The sequence below is a fragment of the Pempheris klunzingeri genome, chromosome 3 (genome assembly GCF_042242105.1).
Source record: "Pempheris klunzingeri isolate RE-2024b chromosome 3, fPemKlu1.hap1, whole genome shotgun sequence".
NCBI lineage: Eukaryota > Metazoa > Chordata > Actinopteri > Acropomatiformes > Pempheridae > Pempheris > Pempheris klunzingeri.
The window spans coordinates 21,017,409-21,031,730 of NC_092014.1; the positions used below are offsets into that span (position 1 = coordinate 21,017,409).

At 43.7% G+C, this 14,322-nt stretch overlaps 1 protein-coding gene across 1 annotated transcript; it reads left to right on the forward strand.

Moving 5' to 3' along the window:
• The first annotated feature begins 144 nt into the window (after positions 1 to 144).
• On the forward strand, positions 145 to 9,635 carry mycbpap (mycbp associated protein). The gene is made up of 18 exons (XM_070828477.1): positions 145 to 207; positions 300 to 342; positions 675 to 772; positions 928 to 1,111; positions 1,207 to 1,322; positions 1,413 to 1,563; positions 1,901 to 2,019; positions 4,021 to 4,142; positions 4,381 to 4,477; positions 5,027 to 5,219; positions 5,364 to 5,551; positions 5,650 to 5,796; positions 6,706 to 6,804; positions 6,977 to 7,101; positions 7,203 to 7,330; positions 7,420 to 7,553; positions 8,979 to 9,113; positions 9,519 to 9,635. Exons 1-18 carry the CDS (start codon positions 145 to 147, stop codon positions 9,633 to 9,635), a joined length of 2,259 nt encoding a protein of 752 aa, XP_070684578.1.
• The last annotated feature ends 4,687 nt before the right edge of the window (positions 9,636 to 14,322 follow it).

Consider the following 14,322-nt stretch of genomic DNA (forward strand, 5'->3'; position numbering starts at 1 on the left):
AATCTGCAGAGTAACTAGTAAAATTATCTAAAACATGTTGCAGGGGAAATGTCATAGAGTACAAGTATCTCAAACTTGCACTTACTTGGGTAAATACACTTATTTGCATTCAACCACAATGGGAAGTATTGATGTATTGAATCTATGCAGCTCAGATGCCTTAAAAGTGAGGGAGGAATACACAAAGGCGTGAAAACAGGAAAGCAGGTAAGTATCGCTGGCTTTTGATAGATTCATTTGCAACAACATATAAAAGCACTGAAGCAGTTTCTTCCCTCAAGGGCCAAGGGCATCTGTAGCCTCCGGCGAGGCAAAACACTCATCTGAAAAACTGTACTGAATGTGTGACGGAAAACATGTTCTGAGTTGTATGTGTAACTGTGTATATCATTCTGACTGCAGCCTCATGCACCACAGCCACCCAAGGGCCGTCAAAAACCAGTGCTCATGGATCGTGTGGGTAATACACAGCCAGAGGTGGAGGCTAATCCAGTGAACTCTCAACCTCTGAACTACACAGGTTGGTTGTATTCCTCTGCCCTACTATATTATAATTACATACCATACAGTAGCCTTTTATAAGATTTCCTGTAGTTATAATATAGTCATAATATGCATCCTTACAGCTAAAATAGTTTTTTCTGTCCATATTCTTCTCTTATCAGGATCCGAAGGGTTTAGGTTTGATGACCAAGGGATGGTTCTTCCGCACAGCATCCTGGGTAGTTTAGAAGATTTCAGGAGTTATCTGGAGGCCCAAGGGGAGACAGAGGTCAACTTAGAACAAATATAATGAGGACACCTAAAAAAACCAATTTTCTTTTTGACATACAGTGTTCAACCAAAAGCAACTCAAATTCTTAAAACTAAGAAATAAAAATTGAAATACTCACCTCTGGTTCCTTTTATCCACCGTCCATCATCCAGTTGGTGAAGCGAATACCAATGTCCCAGAGAGATGCTCTATCCGAGGCCCCGGGGAGGCATCGCTGTGAGGCTGTGGGAAATGGGTGTGGGTTCCCCTCAGGCCACAGAAACATCCAGAGTAATGCCCTGCAGCATTGGCATACACACATAACGCAGCGCAGACGGCAGCAGGACTTCTTATGTGGTGAGCCAATCAGGGAGCACAGCATCCTGCAGCAGAGAGAGAGCATTATTATTACAGCTTTAACCTCTATACAACTGCAAATGTTTTGTTTCAAGATTTGCTTGACAGGCCTGTCGAAAACCTACTGATGAACCAAGCTGACCATTTTAGAGAAACTCAGGAGCGGAGGGAATTTCTAAACCGAGTCATGCCACTCATCCACTCTGGATATGTATGACACACAGTTGCTTTCTCTTGTCTTCTGATTCTTTAATCATCTGTCATACTTTCATTAATGTGTGTCTTTGCGTTTATGTCTTAGGGTTACCGTGTGGGAAGTGAGTTTTGGAGTCTTCCCCAGCGTTATGGAGATGAGATGAGTGGCATCACAGCCACTCTGACTCAGACAGAGAGGGGCAGATGGGAACCTATCACACATGTAGGACAACCGAGAAGCATACGCCAAGAATCGGGTACACCCAGACACCTACAGTATGCCATGTCCTAATGTTTCGCTTCATCCTTGTTCCCCAACCTGTGCCCTCTGATTATGCGTTCACCTGAAACCTAGTGGTGTCCCAAATGAAACAAAAAAAAGCTCTGTGAAGTGATAGTTGAAAGCTCCATGCATCTCTGATGAGCAATTCTTAAAAGCCACATTTGTTATCAAGGAAAATTCTTCAAAAAGCTCTCGAAAGCAGCGCCAACTGGATGTGACCGGTTGCACTCAGACAACATAAAAAGAAAAAGAGCCTCACTGATTACTGAGAGTAATTGTATTCTCTCTGTGGGAAATTTTCCATGCTCTAGGAATAATTCGTGCCGAGACTCCGCGTCCAGCCTCTCGGACTTGGGAGCAGAGTGCGTACCTGGAACGGCAGTGCCAAGAGATCAGAAAGGTTATTCGCGACGTGGACATCAAAAAGCCGGTAACGCAAATTTAGTCAACACATGCTGCTTTCCAGACTTGAAGCCAAGCATACAAAGTGTAACAGTGAATGCTGTTCACACTGCTCATAACATTTTCTAATGCGGGATAAAAATGTAAAAGGTTGAAAAGGTCAAAGGTTTGTTATTACAGCTTGACCAATAACTGCACTCCACCTTTTTGTCAGCCTGTATTTGTTCACATTTTGGTAAATGGGCTCTATTCATAGTATGCTGAATGCACAAGAACCGAATGTCATATACACGGCACGGATCTAGACTGCACGTCTTTCGTTTTAACACAAGCAGCTTCATTATTGAACCATTTGCTGTCCAACCACACATCCCACTGAAGCTGCTCACGCGCTCAGGACACTCTGTCTCTAGCTGTTGGATCTACTAGCTGCTCATGATCAGTCTGTTTCTTCACAAACAGCCTGTGATCGCCCAGCTTTGGGTACACTGTTGTGGGTTTTCTGTACAGGGAGCAAATTACAGCACATGTACATGCGTGATCAAACTGTGAAACGCCCACCAGCTCAAATACATGCGATTTTCAACAAATTGACAACACGTTAATGACATGCAAACAATGTGTGGTCAACAAATTGCTGATTTTTCACACATTGTCAACATGTTGTCAGCGTGTGAAAAATCAGCACATTCTTCGTATGTTGATAACACATTAACAACATGTTGTTTGCATGTGATTAACATGTTATTAACATGTTGGAAATTGTGTGTATTTGAGCTATTGGGCTTTCCATACAAAACTGCTCAGATTCTGTTGTGCAACTTATTTCATTACCTGTAAAATGTACATTCAGGCCACATATACATAATAAGATGAATGAATCAATCACTGCAGCCTTTTCATAAACACTCATGTCTGTTCACACACAGAGTAACACAGGCAAGGTACAGTTATGAAATCTGGAGCGTGTCCAGTCATAGAGTAGCACTGTTGAGATCTGCGGGCTAACGGAGACCAGGAAAAGGTGCTGAACCTTACTGCTCTCTCTGCATTGCAATGACTCCATCAGCAGGGGCAGGAGATGCTGGGGTAAACACTTAGACAAATGTGCACGTCTTTGCACAGCCAGTTCCCATTTAATCCCATTAACATCCTAAGTAACAGGTGCTGATTATGGGAAGGTTTATTCAAATTACATCTTTTTTTTCTGGTCTCACTTGGTGTCCTCCTCTCCCTCCCTCTCACAAACATCTGCATTAGTGACATAAGAGGAAATGGTGGCAGTGTGTTTTGTCGTGCTGGTGGCTAATGTGATTCTGAGGTGATTTGGGGCCTGAAGTACCTTCTGACAAACACAGAGACAGAGACAGATCGTCCTGTCAGCAGCTGACTAGTTCACGGCTTTGTGACATTCGTGCAAAGGGAGAGAGAGAGAGAGAGAGAGAGAGAGAGAGAGAGATGATGGGAACAGGGAGGGGTTATTACGAGAGAAAAGAAGAGAAAGGGAGATAAGTTGAAAGGGAAGAAGATGAGTAAGCCGTGACAGAGAATCAAGCCTGTAGTATCACTTAAAAATGCAGAGCAGGAGGACGACGGGAGAGCAACAGATTGCATTTGCAGTGTCTGCTTCACTCTGCCTATCACACACAAGTCCATGGACACATTCAGATGTGTGTTGTAGTTAGGAGTAAATCAAGTACAATAAACTAAAGATATGAATGAATGTAAACTGTTGATTTGGAGGAGTTTGAAGGACAGCGTTGGTGCATCTCTATAAGGTTTGATTTAGCTGTACAGTCTGTTCCACAACACCTCACCCTGTCACACTGAAGGTTTCATTATATACCCAATTTTTCCCTCTCTGGATGTTCTTTCTGGATGCGAGTGGACCAAACCTACGTGCCTGTTGACGTTCAACTGAAAAGGTCTTTGGGTGTAACCTTTCAATAAAAGGAACCAGAATGTTGAATGGACATATAAAGCTGACCTCTTCCTTCAAAACCGCCGCACTTTGTCACTTTGATTACAGGACATCACCGGACTGGAGGTGATTGGCTCCAGCAAGCCGTTTACTTTTGTCACAGTGTGTCGTAGTCCCTTTCTTGAGAAGGAGGAAAAGGAGAAGGAGCAGAAGAGGATGAAGGAGACCCTGTGAGAAAAAAACTCTTTGCTCTGCTTTACTGATTTATTAGATATCTGTTGTACTTCCTAAACAAAGTCCAACTGGACTAAAGGTGCTAAAAAACACAAATCTGGTCTTCAGCTCGTAGGTTGTGTCCTTTGAGGGATCCAACCCCTGTACTGTGCCAGAGCTAATGACTAATATGCTCATTTACTATTTGTTTAGCCCATGGACTGAGTGGTACTGCTGTCTTATTGTCCTCCACAGTGACCCAGTGGCACACTATGATGATGCTCTGCTCATTCCTGCCTTGAGGTTCTGTGGTCAGCTTGCTAGCTGGACAGGAAACTCAACCACTAACCAGGTACAGAATGAAGAGCATGAATTAAAAAAACATACTCACAGAAATTAACAAATATTATTACTTACTTCCGACAAAACCAAGCCTATGTTAGAGACATGCTTGTTTTTCTTATTCCCCCTGTTCAGTTATATCAGCACTAATTTCATCAGTACTTTGTGTCTCTCCCAAACAATATTAAGCTACAATGAGCGAAACATAACACTTTCTCCAGAATTTACAAAAGTCCCTGCAGGCCTCCCATTATGGGTAGGCTTTTAATGTGAAAAAAACATCAGGAAGTGTTTTGTTGAGTGCAGCTTAACATTGATCAGGAGAATGTTTATGAAAAGTGGTGAGTCTAACCTGACTTTGCTGCTGTGGAAATGGACATGACACTAAATTTACCATGTTAGCTGTTGTATAGTAGGCAACAGGTGAATTCCACCTGCCTCTTTTCTGCCCAGCCTTTAGTGTTCGTATTGTATTAGTGTCGTATTATTTGCATGTGTTCCTGTCATGGATATACACATCTATAAATAGGTAATTTGATTTGTGTCACTCATTGATCAGGGAAAAGTAGGAATCAGTGCCACAATAATCTTTGAGGTCCTGGCTGGAGAAAGAGCCTCATCCTATGTGGGGCTGCACAATGAGGGCAGCACAGCCATCTTCTACAGCTGGCAGCAGCGACCCGTGCCAAGCAGCTTTCCTAACCCGCGATCACAAACAAAGAGTCCGCACTTCTACTTCGACTCCTCCTCTGGTACACAGAAATATAATCACACACCTGCTGCCACCACTCTCACTTCATACTCTGTTTGCTCCCGTGTCAGCCCATCATAGTGCGTCTTTCAACGGGTGCTCAACCACTATTTCTGCTTTCTGTTTTGCTTCCCCTCCCATCCAGGTGTGATCCTTCCTGGTGACACCAAGAGGGTGGAGTTCATATTTAAGTCAGAGGAGCCAGGCATCAAAACTGAGCTATGGCAGCTCAACACCCACCCTGTGCTGCTGCAAGGCGCCTCCATGCAAATGGCATTGAGGGGGGTGGCTCTGTACCAGGACGACACCGCAGACCAGAGGCTTTTTATAGAGGTGTCGCATAATTACACTGTGTGTCTGGTTTTCAAGGTTTTCATAAACAGAAACAAATATGTTTTTTGTCTGTGTTTCTGTTGTGTGTGCGCACGCAGGCGAAGCTCGAAAAGATAGTGGTTTTAAAACTGTGCCGGTCAATTGTGTATGAGGTGCTGCAGGGGGTCCACGCCCCAGAGAGACCCAGGTCCCCTGCAGAGCTCTACATCACTGAGGAGGAGGAGTTTTTAAGAAAAAACCCCAAGGTAAACAAATCTTACAGGTAGAGGTAGAGTTTATTCTCACCTTAGCACCTCAGCGTTGCCTACTGAGAAGAATGCTGAGGAAGTTTCACATGTAGTTTAAGCATTACTCATCATACATCAGGGTGGCTCGATTTCACCTATCACTGATGTATCAGGCATTTTTCTTTAAGGAGTCTCCTTAGTCAAACCACCTCATTCAGTCTCACATGTCCCGTTAATAGCCCACTTCATCATGTTGTTCTTTTTGACATTTCACTGGCAAGAGCACGATCAGCCCATTATGGCTGCCCCTTCCCAACCTAGATTTTATGTTAGTCCCCATTCATTTTGTACCCCACAGTTACATTGCTGCCATCGTAACTGCTCATAGCTTATTAACTAATAACACATCATAACTGGTAATATCTTAAACCAATCGCTGTCGCCTCTATGCTGTACACAGGAGGTTATGTTGCCATGGCAGTGCAGTGCAGTAACCTGGTTAATTAACAATCTGGTTAGACACGTCTCTGGCTCTCTCTTCAGATATTATAGACAATAGCAATAGATGTGGGAAGGAATCATTAGAAACAACATTGGCAAGTGTAACCATACATCAAGAGTGAAAAATTATCTCTAATTATAGGTCATCTAACCTGTAATTGGGATAAATGGAGGCCTGTCATTACCAATTGTTAGTATGATTACAGCTCTCTTGACCTTTCACATTGTCACAATACCACCTACCACCACAAAGGATGACACACATATTTCGACCCATATTTCTTCTCTCCCCTTGAGGAGTGTGCAGTGTTCCCACTGTAGTTGTTAGAGGATAACTATCGGTGACGAGACAGTAATTTCTCTAAATGAGTCTTGTTGCCACGTTTATACTCCTCACATAAAATGCTGGTCTGTACGTGGTTTTAGTTGCAGTACCTTGGTCAGGCAGTGGAGGAACTAAAGAGACTGTGGCAGGAAGGAAATCCAGGAGGCACCTGGGACCTCTCTGTTGATACACTTCGACAGGTAGGGACATCATTATTATCGGTGTGGTGCATAATAGGACTTGTAAGAAAGTACCATGCAGCAGTGAATTTAGTTAGTTGATCCAACATCACACTGAAGTCCTCTTTGAATGCATGTGTACCCATCTGTAAAATGTTATTCTATATTATGTTCATCTGTTCCTCTACTCAAGGTTGTGCTCTCTCAGGAAGCTCAGTCAGCTCAGGAAAAGAGCCTGGCCCTGTTCAACTCCCTGCTTCTGCAGCTTTCTGAACCTCCTGAGCTGAAACACCACTATTTAAGAGCAGAAGCTATCGGGTGAGGCATAAACACACGGGTCATGAAGCATCTCTGTCACACACCTGCACAGCCAGTGTAGTAAAGCTGCAGGTTATGGTGGTGTGTGCTGCCCCCTGCAGGCAGCAGCTGTGGAGGAAACTGCTGGATGCAATGGCTGGAGAGGCCACTTTGCTTAGAAACCTGCTGGGCCTTCCACATAGAGACACATGGATCGATAATAAGGAACAACCCCAAATCTCTGATGCTGGTGAGACTCAGACATTCATTCACTCAGGCATAGACTGGTTGACTTCATGTTGACTTCATGCTGGTCCCTACTGTGTTATTACATCACAGACTTGGCCGATAACAAAGATGAGAAGAGTGAGAAAAAGGGAGGAGCAGCTGCTAAAGAGGAGAGGAGCGGGGCCAGGGCCCGATTAAAAGATGACAACAAAGGAGAGTCTGCAGCAACTGAAAAATCAACAGAGGTGAGGGGAAATAAGGTGCTGGTGTAGCTGACTTGCCTCTGTTTCGCCACTCAGTGGCAGCAGATTCAAATATATTGGAGTCATGAGCACAAATTAAGTATCATGTTTTGTAAGACGTGACACATCACTTGGGCTGACTTTCAGCGAATGCAACAATGAGTCAGCGCCATCATTCAAACAAGCTGTCAGTTCATCAGTCATTCATCTGCCATTCAACAAGACAGCTCTTGTTTTCTTGTTACTACTGACTGCCTCCACACATCATGGCCACCTACCGCCTGGTCCTCAATAACACATATACCGATAATGATATGTTCTATAGGCTAGTTTTCTGAAACAGTGTCATGGTGTGTGGGCACTGGGGTCTGGTCTCCGTAGCACTAAAAGGTTTTATTGTGCTCTCCACTGAGTCTTGGTTTAATTTATAGGAGGAGCACCAACCTTCAGTATATATGCACCTTTGTGGGCTTGTGAGTGTGCATAATATGCTAACCATCTGATATGTTTGTTAAACCAGCCACTTGCAGTTAGTCTTCCCTCTACATATAGGAAGCTAATGCTCTCCATCCAGCATTTTGTTCCCCAGAGAAGTCATTATAGCAGCTTAGTAATAGAAACTTTATGTTTTGGCAGTGTGACTGTTTGGGTGAGATAAAGAGCAAAAAAAAACAAGTTAACCCACCAGTTAGCACCTATTTATTTTAATGCAGATGATTGTTTTCCTTCACCCATCCAGCGTGCACCCATTCTCATTATACCCAGCCACTTTGCGTCGTCCTATTCACAAACACAAATTTCAGCAACTTCTCATTGTCAGGCAGGGACTGAGAACTTTATTGAGGACGCTGACTGTGTTGCCCCAATATAGATGAGACGCTGTGACCAGTTGGTCGTCATATAAACTAGCTCTGGTTGAGAATCTAATGGTTCCCGTCTCCGTTGCCAGCCATCAAAGGCAAAAGAAAAAAAGATGGAATATTAAATTTAGAAATGCACTAGAGACACAGTCTTGCGTGTGCGACTGACTGTATATTTTGCTGAGTGATTATCTCCTCTGTGTGATGGTTGAGTCATAGGTAAGGTACAGCCTATTACTCACAGGGTACCATGGTAACAGAACACTGTGTGAAAATGTGCACCTGCTCTCCAATTGTGTGCCCAGGGTGTGAATTCATAGCACCTGGACCGGTCCAAGCCATCTGTGTTACACACACACACACACACTCACTCACACACACACAGCTATAGGTTCATTCAAACAGCACAGGATATCCAGTATATTAAAGGCCATGACACATGTGGGAGGAAGTTTTTCATGATCCATACAACCACTTACCAAGCCAGCTCAGTGATTTATGCTAATATCTTTCAGTCATTTGCCCTATCTAACTCTGTATGTCTCATATCTATCCGTCCCGTGTACAGGAGAGCAAAAAGAAGGGCAAAAGAAGGGAGGAAACGGGGAAACGCACTAGGGAAAAGCATGGGAAAGGATTGGCCTTGCTGACAGACACCTCCATCAGTCAAAAACCTCTTTACACAAGGCTCCTTCACAGAAAGGCAAGTCTTATGATTATCTTTCCATGTGGTTTTATATTGAAGGGGCACTCCACTGATTTTAAACACCAGGTTAAGTTGACTTGTCATGGGAGTAGTACTCAACCTGTGAAAACAGTTGAATAATGTCTGCTGTGGCTCTGGAGGAGTTTTCCAAAGTTTCAGAAAAAAAAACTGAATGATAACATCAGCCCGTATTACAGTCTGGAGGTGTTTGAAAGAAGTGGGCATTTTTTGGCATGTTGTGTTTGGGGGGTTTGACCCGTAGCAGGACATAAAAGTCGGAGTGTCTCTGCCTCTGCTGCTGTGATTATGATGTTCTTTTTTTTTTTTTTAAATCTGTCCCCCAACATTATGAGATAACTGGAGTTCCCTTTTAAGGTCTACATATATTTATCTATCTGGCAGGTTTATGCTCTGATGGAGGATCTGGTTGACAACCTGTGTGACCTGATGGATGAGCTTAATGTGGGAGATGAGCAGGACACACACACATACACACAATCAGCATATGAGAGACACTGACTGCACACACAACTAAACGTTAGAAAACGTGTCACACTGTTTTTATGCCTGATTTGGTTGTGAAATCAATAAAGTTTTTGTTCTGGCACAGAGCATCTGGAGTAATATCCCTTCTGTCTTATTCCACGCTCATCACCAGTAGGCTGGATGACGGTAGGCTCACAGCACCGCTGACTCTGCAAACGACGCGCCCCCGTCCCTGCCTCTCTTTTACGCTCCCCGTTGTGATTGCCGTGTGTGCTACGCGCGCGTGGCCTGCCGGTGCCGTATGCGTGTGTGGACTGGGGGCTGCCTGAGTGAGAGAGGGAGTGAGTGAGCTGTGGCTTTATCCTTGTCCTATGCGGATTTCACCACTGACTGCCTGTCCGGGCGGCTCGCATCACCCAGGGTAGGCCGGGAATTAGACGCTGACATTTCCATTCAAGGGATCCAGAAACAGTCGGTGTTCGGCTCCTCTGTCGGGTTCGGTGGATTAAGGTGCGGGGCGGATAATTGTGGGTGCCCTGCTTTGACGATCCCGGCGGAGGGGATATAATCGGGACCTGGAGAGGAGGCAGCAGAGAGGAGAGGATGCTCAGTGAGCAAGGCGGGAGATGAGCGATGGGCAAGGTAAGGTGCATGCTGCTGAAATGACCGGGGAAGCTTAGTTCCTCTGCTTGTTGGGCCAGTAAATATTCTTCTCAGTGTCTATATATTTATGTACACGCAGTCTACAGTGTATTTATCTGTGTTGGCGACCCACATTTAACTCCAGTTGGCCTTGCAGAGGAATCTGTAATACACATGGCAGGAAATCCACCGCAAGTGTGCTCTGTGTGTGTGTGCGGGGAGGAGGGTGGGGGGGTGTCGTGTAGTGCATTATGCAGACCCACCATAGGCGCCCTCCTCTTCCCCGTCGCCACCTGAAATATTCAGTACACCTGCCTCTCCACAGCACGCATGCGCACCCACGAACGTGGCCGACGGGTTGACGTGAGCTCTGTGCGTTTGAGCATTTTGACGCATCAGAGCGGCTCCTCTCGGGTCATAATCACTACTCTCTCACTCACTGGATCGTCTCAGTCGTGAGGAAGGTGGAATATTTTAGATTTACGGTAATAGAGCTGATGCAGAATCAGGCATTGTGTCATTCAGGGGGTTCATGCTTCACAGACAGCTGTCCCCCTGGAGCTGAGCATCACGACTCGAGCTGATGATTTCATCAGATGATTTAGTGACTGTGGCCCAGTGAGAATTTAATTTATTACACCAAGATGAATCATGTGAATGCTCAGATTGGAGCTGTGAATCAGTAAAACCACCATGGGTGCTGTCATCGTGTCCAAGGAGTTGTTGCATTATTCGCACAGCAGCTCCCTGCGTGACTTCATCCCCACTGTCTGTCTCTGTGCTGCACGAAACTCTACAATCACGTTAAAAGTGCCTTATTATGCAAAATGCACTTTTTAATGTATCTTCAACGTAAATATGTGGCTGGAAACTGCTTAACTATGAGAAAAGGCCATCCTCTCTCCGTTTCTCCTGCTCGATCTTTCAGTAAATCTGTGTGAAAATGCTCCGTCTAGATTTGGCTCCCTTTGTGATGTCATAAGGGGGGATCTGTTGATCATGTGACCCCATCTAGCCCTTCAGCAGGCTGACTGCCACTGAAAACCTGAATCCACCATTGTCCGCCATTGTTTTTTCCCCTCTAAAACCAGCTCCCTATAACACGAAGACATCGAAGACAAGAGCGAAGCAGCATATTGTGTCTGTTCTTCTTAAAGAGGCTGAAAACAGCTACAGCAGCCACGTCTTCTATGAGAAAACATAATGTGTTTTTTTGAACAGTGAACCATGTAAACCTGCTCTAGTCGGACCTCCAAATACAAGTATGAACCTGACAAAGAGCAGAATATGGGACCTTTAAAAGTGAGCTGTACAATGTAGGATGGATGGATTTTACACACATGTTTAGAGGTGTTCGTGGATTCACATATGAAATTGTCACTCAGTTTTGTAGTTTACTGGCATGCCAAATGTAGTTTCTATCTGATGGGAAGTAGCCTGGACGAGTTGGATTCCTAATAGGACTGATGGAGTCACTGTTGATATGGATAATACAAGTCAAGTAGCAGAGGTGGGAAGCAGGACAGTTACTCAAGTACTGTACTTAACTTTGAAATACTCCCTACATAAGTATTTCTATTTTATGCTGCATTATACTTTTACTCCACTACATTCCAGAGGTGTACTTTTGTTGTGTAGCCTTCTTTTCACTACAATTATCCAACAGCCTAATGGCTTGTCCTCTTTCCGATTAAATCAGTTCATAGAATGTGATGCATTATACATTAAACTACAATATATAAAGTAGTTGAAGTTAGCGCCATCTCGATCCAACTACATATTAAAGTGCATCTTATAAATCGATCGCAGTAATCATCAAATAATATTACACTAGCTGGGGCCATTCTTCAAAATGAATACTTTAAGTGCATTTTGTTGCTAATGCAGCTACACCAGTAAAATGTAATAATAGATTATTCTATAGTGTGAGATTGGTTTTAATCTAGTAGATTACTTGAATACTTCCTCCGCCTCTGTCAAATAGTGACTGTTAGCAGTGAGGGGGCCGGCGGCACATGCTTGGACCAGGGCTCACAATAATGGTTGATCATGTAGGCTTCCTCCCTCTTTTTTATTTTTTTTTAAGAACTATTATGCACACAGAGAACGATCATATTGCTCCCTCAATGTCAATGATCTGTTGTGGTGTGAGGGTCAGATAAAGGGATGAAAAGAAAATAGCTTCTAATACCTCATACGGAAGACAGCACCCTCCTTTAATAACCTTTGTGTGTGTGTGTGTGTGTGTGTGTGTGTGTGTGTGTGTGTGTGTGTGTGTGTCCGAACACAAAGCTGAAGATGATTTTGCAGAAAGGTGATACTGGTTGAACTTGCTGAGCTTCACTTTCTTCTTTATGCCCTTCATTCTCTCTCTCTCTCTCTCTCTCTCTCTCTCTCTCTCTCTCTCTTTGTCTCTCTCCCACAAGCACAAACACTCTCAGACTCGTCCTCCTCTCGCAGCTTTCTGTCTCTCAGTGTCCCTGCTGTGTGCATTTCAGTTCCTCTGTGCTTCTGCTGATGTTTGCTTTTCGGCAGGATGAGGCACCCTGTGACTGTGAACTGTTACGGAGCTGCAGTAGACAGTGACATCTAAATGAATTCAAAACACAGATTTCAGGTGCAGCGGCTCTTTTAAATTCTGGTTAACCAGGAAATAATCCTGGAAAAAAGTACCAAATACTGCGACGAGAGGGAAGACCTTTTACGGGTCTGTGCCTTTTTGTGTCTTAATGTGAATGTAGCATAAATAAATAATCACTTCAAAACAGGACTTAGTCTATATTCTCCTCCTTTCTCTTGGTTAATGGTCTATTATTATAACATCACCAAATAATAATAATACACTGCACACTTTATGAAATATTGATTGATATAATAAAACTGTATGTTGTTGTGTTATCTCATTTGTTACACGAGTTTCATCACAGTATAGAGAGATTTTTGTCTTCCCCCCTGACTAATGCTGGATTTCTTTTAAGGCCAATACTGATATACCGATATTTGAGAGTGTTACAGCTGTATGAGCTCCCTGTGCTATTTGTCTTCCTGAGGTCTTCCATACCCGATTAGTCCCAAATGAGGTGCACCTGGCCCAGGAAAGGAGGAGGATAAATGCTCCAGGCTCCATTGGCAGAGAGGGGGGCTCTGAGGTGCAGACTGCTCATCCTGCTGCGTCTATACCTGGGATTTTAGTCTTAGTGTTATTTAGAGCTTGTTTGTGCTTTTTAATTTCAGCGTTGTTTGTTTTGTTACTGTCTCAATAAATCCCATGGCTTGGGTCTTTTTAAAGAGTACTATTATGGAGTGGACCAATGTTGGGGTGTTAGCAAGAGATTTAAAAATCTTTAAAAGTCTTAATAATTCTACATGGGCTACATCTGTTTTTTACAGGACACACATAATAAAATATCAAAACAAACACCTCTGATAAGGAACCCTTCAAGTGTTTTTATGTATTCAAAGCAAGATTTGAGCTTAGTGGCCTAAATATACACAGATACAGTTTTACACTGTATGTGATAAGCTCAATTTGGCCAATATAGCTCTGGACAATTTATTAGAGAGACTCAAGTCAAGTATGACACTATTGATTGTCAGAGACTTTGTTGTGGTTAAGTCTTGAGCAAAAACTTAGTAAAAAGTAAATGATAATTTCTATTCATGAATTATAATGTATGATGTAACTCATACATGCCATAGGAAATGATGGGAAACATAGAAACAAGTGGCTAAAATGTGCAAAGTTTACTGACATAACCCCGAGGCACCCAGAATGCATCAGCTTGACCTCGCCATTCGGGATGTAACCTCTGCTGCTCTGTTTAGTGAGCCGATGGCTGCGGCGAAGGGGTTTTACTTTAGTGAGGTCACCGTCGTTCAGCTTTGGTGTAGCGGCTGAAGCACGTTCTGTGTCAGTGGCGGCTTAGTCGCAGGCAGAGGGAGGAGTATCACAGGAACCCTTAATGATCAATTCCCTCGTGCTCTGTCTGAAATATGAATTTGGAAGAGAAAAATGGGTTGTGTGTGTGTGTGTGTGTCTGTGTGTACATGGGAAGCTGCATGTGTGTGTGTGTGTGTG

What these genes read in the sequence shown, in the direction of transcription:
- mycbpap (XM_070828477.1), top strand. Translation starts at nt 145, where the DNA reads ATGCAGCTCAGATGCCTTAAAAGTGAGGGAGGAATACACAAAGGCGTG. An exon ending in AGGCCCAAGGGGAGACAGAG is followed by an intron (nt 773 to 927) that starts GTCAACTTAGAA and finishes TCCATCATCCAG; the next exon opens with TTGGTGAAGCGAATACCAAT. An exon ending in GAAACTCAACCACTAACCAG is followed by an intron (nt 4,478 to 5,026) that starts GTACAGAATGAA and finishes CTCATTGATCAG; the next exon opens with GGAAAAGTAGGAATCAGTGC.